This window comes from Rhinolophus sinicus, chromosome 14, assembly GCF_057876585.1.
Source record: "Rhinolophus sinicus isolate RSI-liver-muscle chromosome 14, RSI-T2T, whole genome shotgun sequence".
NCBI lineage: Eukaryota > Metazoa > Chordata > Mammalia > Chiroptera > Rhinolophidae > Rhinolophus > Rhinolophus sinicus.
The window spans coordinates 184,462,582-184,482,445 of NC_142514.1; the positions used below are offsets into that span (position 1 = coordinate 184,462,582).

At 54.5% G+C, this 19,864-nt stretch overlaps 1 protein-coding gene and 1 long non-coding RNA gene across 12 annotated transcripts in view; one reads left to right on the forward strand and one right to left on the reverse strand.

Annotated features, from left to right (window-relative positions):
- CHKA (choline kinase alpha) overlaps nucleotides 1–742 on the reverse strand; it is a 42,931-nt gene extending 42,189 nt beyond the window's left edge. The window contains exon 1 of one of the 3 annotated variants that reach the window (XM_074336831.2): nucleotides 131–742. In XM_074336831.2, coding sequence (XP_074192932.1) covers nucleotides 131–447 — 317 coding nt within the window. In that variant the 5' untranslated portion in view covers nucleotides 448–742. The remainder of the gene's footprint in view (nucleotides 1–130) is intronic. The other 2 variants (XM_074336832.2, XM_019717496.3) reach the window with 2 other exon arrangements.
- Nucleotides 743–957: 215 nt separating this feature from the next.
- LOC148755990 (uncharacterized) lies at nucleotides 958–18,716 on the forward strand. Of its 9 annotated transcripts, none has more exons than XR_016018417.1 (8): nucleotides 958–1,485; nucleotides 4,070–4,205; nucleotides 5,750–5,911; nucleotides 6,351–6,420; nucleotides 6,721–7,398; nucleotides 9,050–9,186; nucleotides 10,216–11,637; nucleotides 12,598–18,716. It is a non-coding gene; the product is annotated as an uncharacterized LOC148755990 (long non-coding RNA). The 9 variants fall into 9 exon arrangements; XR_016018416.1 differs by lacking the exon at nucleotides 4,070–4,205 and adding an exon at nucleotides 9,662–9,813; XR_016018418.1 differs by lacking the exon at nucleotides 4,070–4,205 and adding an exon at nucleotides 9,662–9,813 and having other exon boundaries at nucleotides 9,050–9,177.
- Nucleotides 18,717–19,864: the final 1,148 nt, after the last annotated feature.

The window sequence follows — 19,864 nt, forward strand, 5'->3', positions numbered from 1 at the left end:
ACTTGGCTTGGGTTTCACCCGCGTTGAGGAAGGGGCTTTCGCCCGCGGAAGCGCCCCCGCCCGGCCGGCGTCACCTGACCGGCCAGCGGCTGGCCGCCTCCCCCTGCCCAGCCGCTGCCCCGCCACCGACCTGATGACACTGATGCGAAACTGGTCCTCGCGAAGGCCCCGCCAGGCACCGGGCAGGAACTCCTTGCACCACAGGTAGGCCCTGCGCCGCGTTCGGGGCTCGGGCTGCTCCTCGGCCGGCGGCAGCGGCGGGGGCGGCGGCGGGGGCAACGCGAGCGGCGGCTGCCGGCCGCCCAGGGGCTTGGGCTCGAGGTTGCTGGCGGCGTCGCGTTGCTGCCCCACGCCGGGTGCCGGGGCCGCGCTGCTGCCGCCGCAACTCAGCAGCAGCCCGAGCGGCGAGGGCTCCGCCTCGCCCCCGTTGCAGAACTTGGTCTTCATGCCGGGCAGGCGTTCGAGGAGGCGCGGGCGGCCGCAGCGCGAGAGGGCGAGGCTCAGGGTCCGGCCGAGCGACCCCCTCACGGCGGCGGGGCGCGGAGGCCGCTAGTCGGTTTGCTCACCGGCCGGCCGGGGGCGTTAGCCGCGGTTGCGGGCGCGCTGGGACAGCACGGGCGGCAGTGGCGGCGCGGGAACAGCGGGCTGCAGTGGGCGGCGATAACGGCGGCGGCGGAGCTCTGCGGGCCGTGCTAGCGGGGCGCTCGCTCTATACCGCCGCCGCACGAGGAACGCCGCCCACGTCACAGCCCGCCCCCGCGCTCGCCGCTGATTGGCCGACCCGGCGCGTCACAACCGCCGCCCCCCATGCCACACCGCCTCCCCATTGGCTGCGGCACCGCCCCCACCCCGGGCGCTCTTGCCTCGGGGGGCGGGGTCGGAGCGGAGGGGCGGGGCGTCGAACTGGCTGCGGGGGCTGTTAGGATGGAGGGGAGCGAGCGAGGCACCAAGGTACCCCCGGTAGAGAGCGAGGCGGGTGGTGATGGCAGGGGTGTCAGGGGTTGCGGGGCGGCCCCTGAGCCTTGCGGGACCCCGGGCTTGGCTCTGGGGTCCGAAACTTTCCTTGGACTCCTCGGTGCCCCAGGATGTCAGAGGGGTGGGCCGGTGTAGGGGCCGGCAGGAAGCTTGTGCCTGGAGGCTGGCTTCTCTTTCCTCCTGAGCTTGGGGCGAGGCACCTCAGTCTGCACCACCGTGTGTGTGTGTTTATAACATTTCCCAGCTCCGGGCCAGCTCCGTGCAAGGCGCGGCCAGGCCCCGTCCAGTCCGTAGCTGGAGGAATGATTGTCCCTGGGTCTGAACCCAAGGCCCGAAAGTTCGAAGAGGCGACTGCGTTCCAGGCCGCACACCAGGCCCAGCGTTCTGAGGCCTCCTGCAGCCTCAGTTTCCCTGTCCGTGGTGCTGAGGACGCCCGGGCCTAGATGCTCTGGGCGGACGGGCGGCATCCCGCAGTGGGGCGGCCGCAGCTGCGGGTGACACTGGCCAAAGGTGAGTGCCACGGCGCTGCTGGCTTTGTGGACGCCGCCCCGCCCTCCTCCCCCACCCCCGCAGGGCAGGCGCGTGACTGTGACTAACGCACCTTTGCCCGCGGAGGGGAGCGAGCCCCCCCATTTGCCACACATCACCCTGTGTCACTCCTCTTTGATCCGGCCGCCCCATCCTTTCTGGAAGTAAGTGAATACAAAAATACAGATCCTACTTTAAGGGACAAGAGGTTTCCCTGGCTGCTTAGGAAATTTAGCTCCTGGCGCACAGGAAATGGCTTCTGTGTGGGGATTTCACAGTCCGCAGGAAGCAAAAATCTTTTAGATACTGTGTTTCCCGGAAAATAAGACTGGATCTTATATTAATTTTTGCTCCAAAAGACGCATTAGTGCTTATGTTCAGGGGATGTCCTCCTGAAAAATCATGCTAGGGCTTATTTTCCTGTTAGGTCTTATTTTGGGGGAAACGCAGTAGTGTGTACTTGGCTGAACTTGCTCCAAGAAAAATGGTCTTATTGAACAAAAGGATTATAATGAAAGGGAGCCTTTGACAAGACAGCTGTGGAGGTGGGTCTAGACGTTGCACTGGAGGGAGTTGGGAGAGGCCCAGGCCCTTAGGAGGGAGGGAAGGTGGGAGCCCCATTGGATGTTTGAAAAGCTGAGATATCAAAGTCTCCAGTTAGGCCATTTAGATAAGGTCGCCAAGGACTTTGTCTAAAAATACCAGCTCGCAGAGAGGTGGGGCCTGTCTACTGCCTGCCCAGGTGTCAGGCCCTTTGTCCCACTGTCCCCTGGCAACAGCCTGGTAATCTCAGAGGAATGCCAAAAATCTGGCCAGGAAGAAGGGGCACTAGAAATAAGGGTTGGGCCTCTATCATTTGAAATAACTCTCTGGCATCTGCTGGGTTGGGCTGTTAGAACCCACGGATACCTTTAGGGGACTGCAGTTCCCTGTGGGAGTAAGAGATGTTGGAAAAGTGTTCTGTTCTTCCTTCTATTTAATAGATGTGGACACTGAGTACTGCAGAGGCTGAAGTCCCTTGGCTGAGAGGGGCAAGGCCGGTAGTGTCCTGGCTCCTTTGTGTGAAGGGCACTGTTTCCATAGAGATACAAAACTTCCCTCCCTGCCTTACAGTCCAGCGGAAGTCCTGAAGGTCTGGGCCCACCCCCAGTGCTGGGGCAAAACCACCAGGGCAGAGACTGGGGAATCTTGGTGTATAGTAATGCTAAAAAATTGGTTTTACATGAAAAAAGACTAATTCTGCCCTTAGAAGTGAGGGGAGCCTCCCCAGGGGGTGTTTGGGCAGGGCTTTGAAAGGCTGAGGTGGCATTTACCAGCCTGTCAAGAGCCCCCTGCTCTGTACCTCTGCCTGGATCATAATAGTAACTATTTTCAGAGTCAACAGTCACACAGTGCGTGCTCAGGAAAAGTGCCAGACATATACTATTTCTCCAAAAGGAAAAACCCTTAATGATAAATATGTTTAGGACCCTTAAGCTAGCAACCCCACTCCCAAGACTCTCTCCCAAGAAAAGAAATCACCAGAAGCAGAAAAGCCTCATGCAGAAAACTGTCCATTCCACGTTATCTCTAATTGGAGAAAGCTGGAAATAACCTACATGTTTGTTCAGAGCCCTGTGCTTGGTTATAGAGGATGATGGGTCCACATGTTGGTGTATCAGACAGGAGGTAAAGGTGGCCTGGTGGAGGTTGGTAGGAAGGGTTCATTTTCCACACATTTCTCAAGTACCAGGCTCCATAGGACTTGGCAGCACCGTGTCAATGAAAGAACGTGCAAACCTATAGAAAACTTTTACAAGAATTTATTTGAGCCAAAGTTTTAAGGACATGCCCAGAAACAAGATCTCAACAGATTGGGGAAAATGCTCCAGAGACCAGCATTCTACAACTCACTTTATACATTTAGAATCAAAGGCAAAAACCTAAGGAAGGTTATATAAAATCCATTGGTGGTAGATTAGGGAGGCGGGAGAAAGCAAAATGGGGAAATCTCTAGGATTGGGTAAGAAGCAAAATAGGAGAGGCACATACTTCTCTTACATGGGTGGGTACAGGATAGGTAACGTGTAACATTTCCGGCACATAGAGATGGAATGCGAGCAACAAGGTAACAATGAGCGGTTCCTGGGTCTTGTGCTCTGGTGCCGGCGGCTGTGCCTTCAAGGCCTCTGGGAAAGAAAATGACTGACAGTTCAAAGGTGTGTAATCCTCGGTGCATGAGAACAATGGACTCATTTAAGGTAAAACCTGACCTTTGCTAAGGAAGCTATCGGCCTGGACTCTCTGCCATGACCTGCTCCGTTAGGAATTTGTGATCAGGCCGTCCTGTGTGGTTACTTCCGGCCACTGAGCTTGTCAGGCCTGCGTGAGGCCCCCTGAGCTTGTCAGGTCTCCTTTGCTGCCCCCCACCTCACCCTGTTTCATTCACAACTGGATAGTGAGGAAAACAGCCATGCCTGCCTCCCGATCCCATCTGGAATAGTAGCACTGCCCCCGCACCGCCACCCTCGCCTCTCCCCTCCCCCTTCTTTACTTGTTTGTTGTGTATTGTCTGTCTCCCCACCAGACTAGAACCCCCAGGGAGTGGGGTCCTTGAGCACCTTGTTCTCTGCCACAGTGCCCAGCAGGCCCTGCTGTTTGGAGGCACTCAAGAAATGTTTGCTGAATGGATGGCTTTGGGCTGAACCTCAGTTTCTTCCACTGTAAGATGGGGGTTCCAATCCACAGGGCGCACGGTTGTGGTGAGGGCTGAATGAGAGGATGTGTGCAAAGCACGCCGTGAGCTGGCATTAGGTCATGAATAACGCACACACTGGTAGCAGCTCCGCAGGGAGACCATGTCCTGCAAGAAAATAATTCAAACTAGATCGCATGTTCCGATGGCCAGAAGGTCAGCATTTGGGCACAAGTGGAAAAGGCTTGGAGAGAAATTTGCTATGGCTGGTACCGACTGGTGCTGGGGAGGGGGCGGTTCATTACAAAATGTTTTCTTCTGGGACATAAGAAAAAAGTTTCCCAAAGCTCTTTGATTAATGCTAAACTCTGAGAGCAGTCACAGAGGGTGATGAGCCTTAGGAGGGGTGGGGGTAGGGATTGGGACGGTCCTGTCCAATCCCTGGCATTCCTGCAGACTGATTCCTTTGGTCTGGCCTGAGGGGATCCCCAGGGCCACTGGGTGGACCAGCGGCCTTCCCAGGGCACAGAGGGGTCCACCTATGAGCCCAGCCCTGGAAGGGCTTTGTGAGTCTGCCCCACTCCCCCACCCCCACCTGGTAGGAGCAGGCCCTGTGCCCAGCCCTTTACTGGCATCCAAGATCTTTGAACTTTCACAACCAGCAGGGAGGTGAGTGTAATTAGCACTTCATCTTCCACTTGAGAAGGCTGAACTCCACCAGGAGGTGAGACCATTTGTCCAAAGCAAGCAGTTATCAAGGGCAGAAAGGAGACCCACCCAGGACTCCTCCCTCTGAATGCAGGGGAGTCTCGCCCTTCGCACCGAAAGCACCTTTAGCCCACAGCGGGGTTCACTAGATGCTTGGCACAGTGGGGTTCACTGGAGGGCTGGAGCAGCAGAGCCCTGGCTGAGCTGTGCTCATGACCAAGCACTCCTACTTCAGTTCTGAGCTTTAAAATATTGATGTGAGCGCAGAGGCCAGTGGGCTGAAATCTACATGCTACAGCTTGGGTTACAGCCCCGCCCGCAGAGTGACAGTGGATCTGGGCCCTTCACGGAGTGCCCGGGTTTGGCCTCACCCCAGGACACTGTCATCTAACTAGAGACTGAGCAGGCGCAGCAGATTCCTGGAGGTCTCTGAGCCCTAGTGTGGTCTCATCCCATGGCCTCCTACCGTATACCCAGCCTCAGTGCCTTGGGGCCCCAGGTGGGGCTTAGGCTTCAGGGGGTTAATGAAAGCAGGTGACTTGAATGCCCACATTTCATGTCTGGTGGGTGGGAGGCACGGGTCCTCCCCCTTTTCAGGGACCCTGAGTATAGCATTAAGGTGAGACCCTGTCTTTGGCGCTTGTGCCTCAACCCACTGGGTGACCTTTGAGGAAGGAGTGAAGAAATAACATGGGGTCGCTATAGTCACGCTGCTAAATTACTAAAATCAAGTAGGTGGAGGGACGAGGAAATCATTCTGTTCTTACTTTAACTAGCCTTTTCAGTTGTGCATCAACGCCTGGAGAGTTATATAAATCCTATATGACCCTCCGAAGGACTAACGAAAAAGTATTCACTATCCAGACCACCTGACACCCAGTATCCAGACCACCGGTCATCCAGAGGAACCGTCTCGGACCAATCCAGAGGCTAAGAAGGCAGGACTGATTCTTCTCAAGAATGTGGAATAAGTGTGAGGCTTGCGGCGAGATAATGAGACTGAGAGAGTCAAGCGGGTTGAGCAAAGTGAGTGCTTTATTCTGCGCCCCAGGCGAGGTTCACTGGTCCGCAGACGCGGGCAGTGAAGTCGTGTCCAGGGTAGAGGGAGGGAGGCATATATGCAATTTTTGGGGTGGGGGTTGGCTGAGTGAGGTGGCAGATGAGCAGGCACCCCCAGGGCAGATGGGACGCGAGCGCCTGCATCCGGAGCTGTTTATTGCACCAGGGTCTGCTGCCTTTTCTGGGAAACGCCAGGGGCCCCAGTTTCTATCATGCGAGGAGGAGTCTGACTTGGCAGAGGGGTATTTTTGGCTCCTGGCTGCTTTGACCATGCCCGTAGCTGATCTACCAATAAGAACATTTGGCTTTTCTCTCTTCTTTGGAACACTCTGGGTATTACCTAATTGTGTTTCCAGTTTGTAAAGCCTAAGACTCTTGAGTGACTCTTTATCATTTTTAATTTTAGCGAAGCCTCCTGATTCATTTATGCTCGGTCAACATCTTGGACAAGCCACCTGCTTCTCAGCCAGATGGAGGTAGTGGTTCCTACCGTACAGGGTTGTTGGGGGGTGTCACTGAAACCCGCAGGAAAATGGCTGGGCACAGAGTCAGGGCCCCACCAAGGGTAGCTGTGTACTGACTCTTAGCTGAATTCTCGGAGGCCGGAACACAGCAGCCGTCGCCTGTTGTGAATAAGGGTGGCCCTGCAGCAACTCATCATAAGTGCTACTGGGAGAGCCTGCAGCGAGTGCCTGCAGCGAGTGCCTGCAGCAGGTCTGGCGTTGCAGGGCCTCCCAGATGTCTAACAGGGCCTGAGGCCTTTTCTATTCTTTCAGGTTCCTGGCACTTTCAAAAATGAAGAAATACCTCAACAGGATTATAAAAATGGGGGCGTATTTGAAACACTTACATTGAACAAATTGATGCTTTTAACATACATCCATATGGTCCCAAAGAAGATGATTTTACTGTTCACAGGCTAATAGAAAAGGGGTATGGTGTGAGGAACATCTTTCAAGTCTGACCATGTGTGTGTGACAATCTGATTATCGTTATTTAGAGATGACACCAAAAATCAAAATCCGAAGGCCCTGGGGCCCCCATGGTACACCCTGGGGCCCCCATGGTTCACCTTGGGCAATGCACATCCATCTACTAGAAGTGGCCCCTCGGGCCCCTAGCGTGCATTTCCTGTGTCCCCACAGTCTATTTTTTAAAACATACCATCCAAACTCGCTTTCCAAATTTGGTGAAAACCTGCCCTGTGGTTTTGCACCCTCCATGAATTACTTTTGTAATAAATTTATTTTTGAAAAGATCCCAGTTATGATGGAAGTCACACTGTGGGGGTGAGACTTACGGGCTAGGGGTCAGGAGTCCTTGGTTCAGGCACTGAACCCCTCTGGGCTCCTTGCTTCTCAGTCATCCCTGGGCCCTGCAGGCTTGACTTGCACCAGGTGGCCTCAGGGTGGCTCTCTTTTCTGCAGGAGAACGACCAGCAGGACCCCTTGCAGGTGGGTAAACTGAGGCCTAGACCCACACCAGAGTGAGTGGCTCTGCTTGCCCAGGATGCCTTGGCTGCCGCGGGGCCATCCCCACTCCCCGTTCTCCAAACCCAGGGGCTGCTCCTACTTCGGGGAGGGTCTCTCCTCCTAGGGTCACTTCCCGTCCCGAGCCTGGATGCCATGGGGAGCTGGCAGCCTCGCACCCCACTCTTCCTGAAGGTGCCAGTGGGGACCCTCTGTGTGACCTTGGCTGGTCCCAGAACTTCTAAGAACGCCATCTAACGGCAGAGAGAGAAGAGCGGAGGCAGGGAGGTTACAAGGGGAATGATGGGAAAGGGGGAGGCCACCGTAGGAGATCCTCTAGGTCCCGGGAGGCTGCCGCCTGACCACCCCCTCACCGTCCCCCCACATCGTGGGGCTAAGGAATCCAGGCCGACAGGATTCCACCTCTCCCCACTCAGTGATCAGAGCTGGCTCAGGGCAAGGGGCAGATGGGGGAGGGGAGAGGAAGGGGAAGATGGGGAGGTGGGCAGAGCCTACTCAGATGGTCCAGGGGCCCTGACCTCCCTCAGCTGCAGGGCCACTGTGCAGCATCCCCGCTTGACCAACCTCCACCATGGGCCTCCATGCTCTACAAGTTTGTCCCCACCACCTACCTGTTGGGACCTGGTGGGGGTCGCCCCCCAAATGTTCTGTTGGGAGCAGCTGAAGGCTTTAGTTTTCCCTCGACAGGCTTGATGAAGCTGCTTTTGGAGTTAGAGCTTATACTTGCAATGGGAATAACAAGGAACCACCTGAGGCGGCCAGCGGCCAGTGACCGGGCAAGGTTCCCCATTCCCTGAGGCAGGACTAATCAGCAGCTCCCCCCACCCCTGCAAAGTCAGAGCCGAAGGCCAAGGACCCATGCAGCCCTCCCCCAAAGCCCCGTGCCCTTGGGGCTCAGGCTGTGAGCCCCCCACCCTCTCCTTTCCTGGCCGCCTCCATCTACTGCCCTCAGTCCCTCTCCCTCCTTCAGTGCCGGCTTGTCTTAGGTGCTTAACGAACGTTTAAGTGAATGAATGGACTGAGGTTGTGGCACCCTGTGGCCTGAGTTCTAATCCCAGTTCCACCACTTATTTGCTGTTAGGCACTGCACAGGTGATTATTCTCTCTGTGCCTCTGTTCCTTGCCTGTAAGATGGAAAATATGAGTCCCTACCTCAGATGGTTGTTAGAAGGATTTTTTGAACACCAAAATTCAACCCAGTAATATTGTAGATCTAATTAGCTTTCTTAAGCGATTTGAGTCACTATAGACAACGAAAAAATCAGAGTGGGGTGAAACATAAGGAAAACGATTGTATTTTACTTTAGCCAGGGAATTTAACTTTAGAACTATTCAGTAGTGCCTCAGTGCCTGGAGATATAGAAATCTGTGAATGAAGAGGGCAACATAGTGTACCTGACAAGCTCAGGGGGCCACACGCAGGCCTGACAAGCTCAGTGGCCGGAAGTAACCACACAGGACGGCCTGATCACAAATTCCTAACGGAGCAGGTCATGGCAGAGAGTCCAGGCCGATAGCTTCCTTAGCAAAGGTCAGGCTTTACCTTAAGTGAGTCCATTGTTCTCATGCACCGAGGATTACACACCTTTGAACTGTCAGTCATTTTCTTTCCCAGAGGCCTTGAAGGCACAGCCGCCTGCACCAGAGCACAAGACCCAGGATCGGCTCATTGTTACCTTGTTGCTCGCATTCCATCTCTATGTGCCGGAAATGTCACACGTTACCTATCCTGTACCCACCCATGTAAGAGAAGTATGTGCCTCTCCTGTTTTGCTTCTTACCCAATCCTAAAGATTTCCCGTTTTGCTTTCTCCTGCCTCCCTAACCTAGCACCAATGGATTTCATGTAACCCTCCTTACATTTCCCCCTTTGATTCTAATGTATAAAATGAGCTGCAAAACTGCCATTCTCCAGAGCATTTACTCAGTCTGCTGACATCTTGCTTCTGGGCAGGTCCTCAAAAATTTGGCTCAAATAAATTCTTACAAAAGTTTGTGTACATAGAGAATATAGTCAATAATATTGTAAGAATTATGTACAGTGTCCGATGGGTACTAGACTTATTGGGGTGATCACTTTCTGAGGTACATAAATGTCTAATCACTATGTTGTTTTGTACCCCTGAAACTAATATAATATTGTATGTCAACTGTAATAGAAAAATAAAAGAAAAATTTAGGTTTAGACATCCTTTCACCAACAAATCCTACACATGACCCCCTGAAGAATTTAGGAACGGATGTCCAGGCCAGCAGGCATCTAGAGGAACCATCTCGGGCCAATCCACAGGCTAAGAAGACAGGACTGATTCTTCGCACGAATGTACTTTTTACCATAGAAACTCTCAACTTTTCTTCGGAAAACCCTGGAGCTGCCTGGTAGTGTTTCCCGAGTTGCAGTTTCCTTAAGACTCTTGAATGTAACCTTGTCGTTTAATTCTGGTGAATCTCCTGATTCATTCATGCTCAGTCGACAGATTCCTGATCAGGCAGTATCCCATCTGGCAACTAGAAAGGAGCTCCAATGAGCTGTACAAAATGGGAGGTTTTTTATAGGCAGAAAGAAGTTGGGGCCAAGAAGTTAAAAGAGTGGGTTATTTCAGGCAGGGGTTCTTCTCAGGCAGATGACCTCACTAGAGCTGATCAGGAAATTTCAGGTTGATTGCTTAAAAATTACATTCCAGAGAGAGGCTGAAACTGCACTTAGGTTAGTTATTAAGTTTTGGTTTGGTGACGTGGCTTAGCAAAAGTGACTGTTTGGCTTTTTTTTTTTTTAAATAGATTAGTTGAGCGAAGTCAACGGCAATAGTTCCAAGGTGCCTGGGTCCCTGGATCACCACATGGAAGGCGACCTGCCCACCACATGATGGGACAAAGATATGAACAGAAGTCATACATGTCCCTGCAGGCTCCAGACATGAAATATCTGGGGTGCCTTCCCCACACTCCCTTCCCCTTCCACGGTGGCCTAGGGAGCTGCAAGGTGAAGACAACAGTATCGTGAGAAGAAGGGAGCCTGAATCCTAGAGTTACCGCATCGAGGAGAGATGACTGAGCAGGGACACCTGCAAGGATTTGTGTGTGCCAGAAGCAAAGCTTTATGGTGTTTAGCTGCTGCAATCTGGGGCTCTTTGTTACAGCAGTTGGCCTTCCTCGATTGTGTTCACCTAGCAAAGCCCCATCCTAGGTGAACCCAGCTGGCTCCTTTATACCTGCCCTTCTCAACTCCCCTGAAAAACTGAATGTTCCTAAAGAACATCCTATAACAGGTTCAACTAGTTTGAGTTTACATTTATAACCATGAGCCAAGTGGGGTTATCACACTCTCAGATTTTCCCAGGAATTTGGTCTTTCTCATCTGAAATGACCAACTCAACCATGTTAAACATTTTTAAGTGTGTCTTTCAGTAGTGTTAATTAAGCAAATTCCCATTGTCATGCAACCAATCTCTAGCACTCTTTTCTCTTGCAGAACTGAGACTATCCCCATTAAACAACAACTCCCCATTACCTCCTCCCTTCCGCAACCACCATTCTGGCACCTGGTTCTTTTCTGGGCTCCTTCTATGTTTGAAGTGGGTGCAAGTACCTCTCCACCCTCATCCCCACTCATTTCTCCATTGCCTCTTTTCCCCAAAGAGAAATTCCAATCCTATAAAAGACAAAGTTCCTTTTTTATTTAAAATGGATTTTTTTTCTTGATCAAAATTACTAATAGACGTTCGCTGCAGAAAAGTTGGGAAATACTAAAAAAAATAAAATAAAAATCCCATCAAGCAGAAATCACCGTGGCCTCTGGGGGTTTGCTGCTTTTCCTCCCAATCTCTCCGGGTCAATGGCTTTTGGATAATTTTGTATCCTTTTTTTTTCTTAAAATTATATCAATAAAAGTAGACTAGTGGGTGGGTGGAGTGATGGGCAGATGGATAGAGAGCCGATAAGGCAGTTAGAGAAGAATGTTGGTGGTGACACCCAGGTGGACCGGATACAGAGTTCATTGAACAATTCTTCCCAGTTTTCTGTAGGCTCGAAATTTTTCATAACAAAGTGTGGAGAAATAATTGGATTGTGAACGTGCAAATATCTTAAGAACCCGTTCTTGCACCTGATGGAAATGAGTGTTAGGTCCACCAACAGACGTGCGTGAACGATGTCTACCAGACCATTGATAACAGCCCCAAACAGGAGACCACAATGCCCAATGTGAGTAGAATGGATACAAACCCTGCAATTCCCGAGCTTTCGGATTTCCAAGCGCCAGGGAGGGCTGCCCACCCTCCACTCCCCCAGCTGTGCCCATGGTCTTGCAAGTCCCTACGTGCTGGATTCAATCCCTCTGCTTGAAATCCCGTTTTCCTGGCTGAATCTTGCCTGAGACAGGACCTGGTAAGGAAAGCATTCAAGGAAGTTGTTGGGGACGCTGACTTTAGAACAGAAAAAACCGAGGTTCAAATCCCAGTTCTGTCCTGTGGGTCTGTGGGTTTTAGTCTTATTTTCTTCAGTTTCCTCATTAGAACACGCAGAGGTGAGGCCTAGCTCACGTGACCGTGGGCAGAAATCAAGATAACACATGGAACGTTCAAGCCCAGTGTGTATCCCTAGGTGACAGCTGACAATTAGTTGTCGTTATCACCATTCCCATGTAGCAGATGAGGAAAGCGAATCTCAAAGAGGTGACCTCATTTCCCCCTAATCACACAGCCCGAAGGTGGCGGGTGTGGATTCAAACCCAGGAGCGTGAGGCCTCCATCTCCTCACGCCTGTGCCCCAGGCCTTACGACACCCAGCCAGCCTGGTGCGGGTCAGGGTCCCATGGCAGGTACAGCAGGACAAAGGGGGCGGGCAGCCTGCCAAATGGAGCAGTGGGTGACCAAGGCCCTGGCCTGTCACCTCGTGGTTACAGGAGGTTACAGGCCTGGCAAGAACCTTGCCAGTCCTGTACACTTCACAAGGCGGGGGTCAGAGCCCGCTGTTGACAGAAGCTTAGAGCAGGCCTGGCCCTGAGTCACACAGCAAATCAGTGACCAGGCTAGCCTCTGGCCTGACCTCTGGGGTCCCAATCCCAGCACGGTAGCAGGTTTCAAATCTGGGCTGCGGGCTGAGGCACCTGGGGTTGTAAACATCAGGCTAATCCGACTAACTCCCTTGGTGGCCTCGCCCTAGGTTGGCAAGAAGGTGTGTGGCAGCTCCAGGCTCACGACCTACCAATGAAGCAACCCCTGCGGAGAGAGCTCCCCTGGCCTCAGGGTCTCCCCTAAAGTCCCAAAGCTGCATTTCATTGGCCCAGCTTGATCATACGTCCGTCCTCAGACCAGTCACCGTGCCCGGGGGACGTGCCCTCTGATTGGCCAGCGCTGTAGTCAGGCGAGGGGAGACTGGTCCACCCTGACCCACACGGACTGAGAAGTGGCCTTTTCCCAAGAAGGGGACTGGCATCCAGGAAGTGGACATAGCAAGTGACCATGACAAGGGAACCATGGCCCAAACCTGTCTCTGGTCCCAGCCCTGCTGACAGTGGCTGGCCGTTCTTCCTTACCTGAAGGGCTGGGTGGACTTAGAGGTGGCCACAGGGACACGCTGACCCTCAGCACAGGTCCAGGAAGCCCCAGAAGAAGAAATGTTCCCTTGGGTGAGGGGAGTATTCAGTGTTCTCCCACTCAAACACCGAGTGCCCAGGCCAGCCTCCATCCAGGACGGCCTCTCCCAACAGCCAAGCTCTGCTGCTTATCGAGAGGTGATCGAATGCCAGGCACCATGCCGACCAAGCACATTAAATCAGTCATCTCGTTTAATCCTCACCAAAGCTCCACAAGCACCGTTGAGGAAACATGGCAGCCAGCAAGTGGCTGAGTCCAGATTCCGCCGAGCTGCCTGATCCCACAGCCTGCGTTCTGCGACTCCACCACAGACCCCTCTTTCTTTTCTTTTTGCACTATCATGGACATACTGTTAAAGCAGTGTCACTCTAGTGGTAAAATGAGGTAGTGTCAGGTCACGCGCCGTGTCTGACGCCTCAGCTCTCAGCCCAGGGAAGAGACTGGTGAATGAACGAGAGCTGTGAAAGGGTGGGGACACGTCGGCTTCTGAGGCGGTGTGGGGGGCTGCAGGCCCTTCCCCACCTGCACGGCCCGCCTCCTCCTCTCTCAGAACCCAGCTCAAAGGACACTTTTTCTGAGAAGTCCTCTCTGCGGTGCCTGCCACCCTCCCAGGATGCCCCTGCTCTGTCCCTTGTTCCAGATTCCCAACCAAAGTCTGTCTGTCTGTCTGTCTGTCTGTCTGTCTGTCTGTCTGTCTGTCAGGCTGGGGATGAGTCCACAGGGAGGGGGGATTCCCTGGTGCCCAGTGTAGCTCATGGTACAGAGCAGGTGCCCAGCAAGCACCCCACGAATGAATGAATGAATGAATGAGTGAATGAATACATTGACTTGGAGTGAGTGGTCCTGCAGGCAGCCCCAGGGAGCTGTGGCAGCAGGAGCTGGGCCAACGCTGGGGGAGGGAAGAAGTCGAGTTCTCTGTGCCTCCTGATAGCCAGAGTCCAAGGTCAGCCGGTCTTCACACGCTGACACAGAGACCTGTGGAAGCCGTGTGGCAATAGCTGCAGCCTCCAGTTTACCTGACCTAGTGTCTGCAATGCTGCCTAGTGTGGGGCCGGTCACGGCCTGGCTCACCTCACAGCGGCCCAGTCTGTCTCTTCTCTGACCGAGGGCTGGATGCTGGCCTCGCTGCCCCACTGTGTCCTCACTGCCCACTGTCCACGGGGCACTGGGGGGCATGGGGGCAGCTTCAGAATTGGGTGGCCCTGGGCTCAAGTACCACCTGGGCAGGAAGGCTGGCAGGCGGGGGTGGGGCTGCCCCCAGGCTCCTCGTCTCCCTCTGGGCATCCTGCAACAGTGGTAGCCAAGGGTGCCCTTTTCTCTCTCATGCCTCCAGCTTTGCCCCTGAAGCAGAACACACTTTCCCTTCTTGCCCACAAGGAAAGCAGGGAGCCTGGCGGAGGGACAGGTCCTCGGGCCTGCTCTGGCCCTGCCTCACACACTCTGGGCCCGTCAGTGGGCCTCAGTTTACTTCTCTATTTCCTGGCTATACAGAAGTAGATCTGGAAGGTTCCTTGAAGCTGGATGAGGCTGGGCTTTTGAGCTCAGTGCTCATGGCGCCCAGCCCTTAGGGATGCGTGGGAGCCCCCGGGAAGCGACAGTTTCTGTGCCCAGAGGTGGGCTGGAGAACAGTGTATTCCCTGCAGGTCCACCGCGCTTCCCTGGCATGAAGGCGGTGGCAATGGCAGGTGGAAGCAAGAGAGGCTGCTGCCCCCATCCATGTACCTCTTGGCCTTCAGCCCTCCACACCCCAAACCTCAGGCAACATCCCAGGTCCAGTGGCAGCTCTGCTCCCTGCTTCCCGCCCTTTCTTTGCTGGGCAGGATGACATGGTCACGGCCCCCTGGGCTTCCCGCTTCACTGGGAGGGAGGAAGAGAGGCTGGCCCAGGGGCTCCCATGGCTGGTGGTAGCCTGAGGCTTTGGCTTTTCAGGGTGACCTGAGCCCTTTCTGGCCAACCTAAGGAGGGACGCTGAGTGCCCCGAGGGTTCCTTTCTCCAGGAAGGAAGCCCCTCCCCCATCAGCCTGTGACTTGCCTAGACCTCCCTGGGTCTGACATCCATCAGGCCCAAAGGACCCCATGGGGCTGGAGGATCAGGGCTGAGCAAAGAGAAGATTGGAGCGGCGTAGGGGGCAAGGAGGGCGAGAGGATTTGGGAGGTGACATCTGCACGGAAGCCTGAGGGGTGACAGGAACTGCTCAGGTCAGGGGTGGGCAGAGACGGGGTCCAGGCAGAGAGAAAAGCAAGCAAAGACCCCCTAACCCAAGTGAAATCCAGGGCCGCTGACCAGCCCCACCCCCATACTTAAAGCCACAACCCACCAGGGGTCCCCAGGCTCCCAGCCATGTGGTGGAACCTTGTGGGCTGTGTGACACTGGTGAGCCGTCCCTCAGCCTCCTCCTCCCAGGAGCCGCAGTGCGGAGCCCAGCCCGCTGGCCTTCAGTGTCCCCGAGAGCCCAGAGAGACACTTGGGGCCTTCATGGAGTGCTCTCCCAGGCAACAACTGACTCGCTGTCTGGGGAGGAAGGGAGACAGGCTGTGGGCCCCAGGGCTGGCGAGGGTCTCAGCGCTGGCTCCGGGCTGCAGCCACAGAGACTGGAGGGAGTTGAACATTAACCCCTTTGATGAGAGGTTCCAGCTAAACAAACACACGTTATCACATGTCAACAGCAGCTGCCTGGCTGGCGGGGCTGCCCGCAGCCAAGAGCATAGAGCGGCCCTGCCCGGGCACTGCCGGGCACTGCTGGCATGGTGGCTTAGGCGGCCAGTGCTCCCTGGGGTCATGTCCTGCCCTCCTCTGCCTCCGGCTCACTGTGTGACCCCAGGCAAGGCGCTCTCCCTCCCTGGGGTTGGTTGGCCTCTCTGTCGCCCTTTCTTCTCTGGCCTCCTGGGATGGCTGGGGCACCGTAGGGGCTGGGGGGCCAGGAGGAGGTTGGGGAGCCCGGACTGGTGCTGGGTCTCCTCCCGTGAAGCCAGAGAAAAGGCACAGCCTTTGAAATTAGACTCCAGAAAATGGAAGCAAGTGTATTACTGAGCACTCACTGTGTGCCAGGCTGGTGCCCACACATCACTCGGCTGCAGCATTTAATCCCCAACGAGGTGGGAGGGGACAAGACTTGTCACATATTATATATACATCTAGCCCAGCATTCAGCACACTTGCTTGCTGTCTGTGTGTCTGTTCTTTGTGAGGGGAAGGGCTGGCCTGGAGTCACTCCTGTAGCCCCTGTGCCTCTTGAGAGGCCAACACCTATTTGGCATTCAAGGAGGGAAGGTCGTCAACGGAGGTGAGTCCAGAAAGACCCCTGCGGAATAGGGGAGGAACTGGGACGGAGCAGTGTTCTCCGCTGAGCGGAGGAAGCAATGGCTTGGTTGGCCAAGAGGCATTGGCTAGAGGAAGAAAGAAAGAACTGGAATCGTGTTCTGTCCATGTCAGTGGTGGCGACCAGCTCCAGCAGCCCGGCATTTTGAAATTGGGATGGAGAAGTGATTAAGGCCATTTGAGCCGATGTTCTCTGAAAGGGCAGAGGTCGGAAGCAGAGAGAAGCGGCCCACGAGGCTGGGGCTGCCACACACACTCCTGAGTTTGCACATATTAACGCCAGCTGACACTAACTGCTGATGGGGATGCCAGGCCCCCTGAGAAGGCTTAACTGGTGCTGTCACTTAATCTGCCAACAATCCCAAGGTTAAGTGCTAGTATTAGCCCCATTTCATAGGTGAGAAAGCTGACGTTAGAAAGGGGGAAGTGATTTTTGCCCACGCTCACAGCTAGGAAAGGGCAAAAAGACCAAGGTCCTGCTTGAACCCCGTGCCAGCAGCATGGCCTGGGGTGAGGTGAGGTCAGGCCAGGCCCCCCACCGCCAGCCAGGACTCCAGACCGAGTTGTTCTTTGGGTCAGCTCTGGCCCACTCAGAGGCTGGCAAGGCTCAGTCCTTCGCTCACCCTCTTAGCCCGGGAAGAAAAATGTCGTTTGACTGGCAAGAGGAGGAAATAAACGTCATTCTGTTTGGTTTTGAGGGGAGTGACCCTGGGAAGGACTTCCTCCAAGCTGCCACAGGCTGGGAGAGACGCCTGCTTGCTCCTAGTGACTTCCCATCAGCGTCCAACTCACTATTCCCGAAACGGCTGGAGTAATGAAATCAAAATGCCCAAACCTGCTGCCCGGGGGTGTTAAACACACATTAATAGGGAAAAGTGCCACTCGTTTCATAGGTGTGCTTCTGAAAAGCAAATCAACTTTCTGTAAATAGAACCCTGCTTCCCATTCGTGTAAATATAGTTCCAAAATCTGGCCCACGACACAACTGTCCAACGCACCACAGTCATATTTCAGGGGAGAACACAAGAAGCGTCCTGGTTAGATTCGGTCCCTCCTTTGTGCTGGGATTGTTTGTGTAAGGTCACTGCTAAAGTAGCAGCGTCAGCAGCTGGCCAGGCTGGAGGAAACCTTGGACTTTTGCTTTTGTTGTCTCGAGGCAGCCTTGTATTTGACTCACTTTTTCCGGTAAAGACAAATCCACACCCCTCAGCCGCCTGGCAAACATGTGTACGACACCTGGCCTACTTTTCCAATTCCCTGTGTCCATATGACTAATGGGGGTGGGCCACCCCACTTACCCGCACAACAACCTTTAGACAGAGTTCTCCTGGCCCCACGTAACTGGATGGCAATGAAAGCAGGGATTGCTGTTTGTCACCCAGGAGAATTCTTAGGAAACTGAGACCTCCAGAATTAACCTCGCGAAGGTGGGGCATCATGATTCCAGCTGGCCCACGGGACCCTGGCTCTGTGACCCCCAAAGCCGGTGGGGCCTTGGAGCTGGGTCTCGGGTTGACGTATGGCTCTGTCACTCATCACAAGTTGTGTGGCCTCAGGCAGGCTGACTCACTCACTCATTGAAACATAGGTAACGAGCTTTTACTCACCTCACCTTCACCTCACCTCGCGCCTCCACAAGGCGCCCCCCCCATCCCGAGGAGGGAGTCTCGGATGTCTCCCCGTGTTTGTTCCACGGGCTCAGTTTCGGTCTGGCTACGGGCACGGTTGCTTGGTTCCCAGGACTCACGTGAAGGCTGTCTGACATCATCTTGGGTGACCTCAGTTCTGTCCAAATTGGTTTCTCAGAACCAAGACACTCTCCCCCAGACCTCTTGGGGACCGCTTCGTCATTGAAAGTGCAGCCCTTCCAAACTCTGAGCGCCCACCTGACCCCAACCTCCTGTCTTCCCTGTGTGTCTGTCTGGCTACTGCTTGGCTGTTCCCTGACCACAGGGGTGTCTCCGGGCCTTGAGGACCTGTTTACTCTGGTCCATTCCGGTGGCAGACTCATCTCCTCTTCCCTAACCTGTGTGCACTCCAGGGTGGTTCAGTCAAGCCTTCTCCTGCCCACCTGACCCTTTATCGTCCAGCCCTGCCGTCTTCTGTGGCCCCCCTGGGTGTCTAGAACACCAACTGCTACCTAGAAGGTGACCGGTGAAGATCTCTGTAATAAATACACTAGGTTTCTATGGTCGACTTGCTTTCCCTTTCTTAATGTCAAGTCTCCTTCAGGCTTCTCAACCTTTGGGGCCCCTCATCTCCTCCTCACTCTCAAGATGACCTCGCCATCTACTTTACAAAATCGAAGCCCTCACGCTGGAACTGGCTCCCCAACGCCTTTCCCCTCTTCCCTGTTACCAAGGACCCGTACTCCCGAGACCACCCCTCCTTCCCGACTCTGGTCAACTCCTTCACGTCCTTTCTTGGAACCTCTCCCCCTGGAAGCTCCCACCTCGGCAGTTAGACCTGCTCGTTCCCTGTGAGGAGGATGAGTCCTCCCCTCACTGCACCTCCCCTCCCACGTGGTCCTTTGCTCCTTCACAGCCCATCTCGTCTCCTCAGCCGCCACAGGCTGTGCTCTCCTGGGTCACGAGGACGAGTAACGTGATGGCACCTGTGTTGGCAAGCCCCGTCCTCTTTCCTTAGGTTATCTCACCTGCTTCTGTGGCTTTAATCACATCCCACAAGGACGCCTCTCAGACGGTGCCTCCCCACCCCCAGCACCTGACATGTAACAGGTGTTCAACAGATACTGGAGAAATACAACTCCACTCCTGTCACTCCGGATGTTGCCTGCTCAGGTGTCAGACGGGGAGACCCACCTGCAGATGCCCTGCCAGCCCTCTGGTGTGGCCGAGCAGACCCAGACACACTCTGCTACCCCTGAGGGGTTACCCCCCAAAGACAGAAGGCACTGTCTGCTGCCACTTAGCGGAAAACTCACAAATCTGACAGGAAGAAAATAGGCTCTGGTAACACACTGACTTACTGTTGTAAAGAACACCACCAAAACCATTGCTGTGAGCCTGCAGCCCGCCTTCTGTGCTTAAGGCCTAAGTGAAGAGGGGCGTACACAGCTTGGGTGGGTGACCCCATTCCTAATCCTGCCACACCCCCACCTGCCCCTTCCTGAGAATCAAAATCCACTTTTCCTCTGGGCCCCATCAGTGAACACAAACAAAACCTAAGTTCTTATGACATCAGCAGGAGAGAAGGCTGGTGACCTCACCCTCCCTTGCATGCTAGGGTCACGCTTACCCTGACTGACCCTGGGCTACAGAAGTGCCCGAGGTCAAGGTCGGCAGCTCGCTGACCTTGCTGATAGCGTGCAGGGACAGAACCCTCACATGTAAGAAACAGAAATCACACAAGGTCTCTGGGCAGCAGGCGGCAAGTGACCTGTCACTGGTCATTGGAAAGGAGTCACACATCGGAGAGAAAACCTGAGACTGAACAAGAGGCCTGAATACTTAACAGGCATACCACCTGTTAGCCTTTTTCCCACTGGGAACCC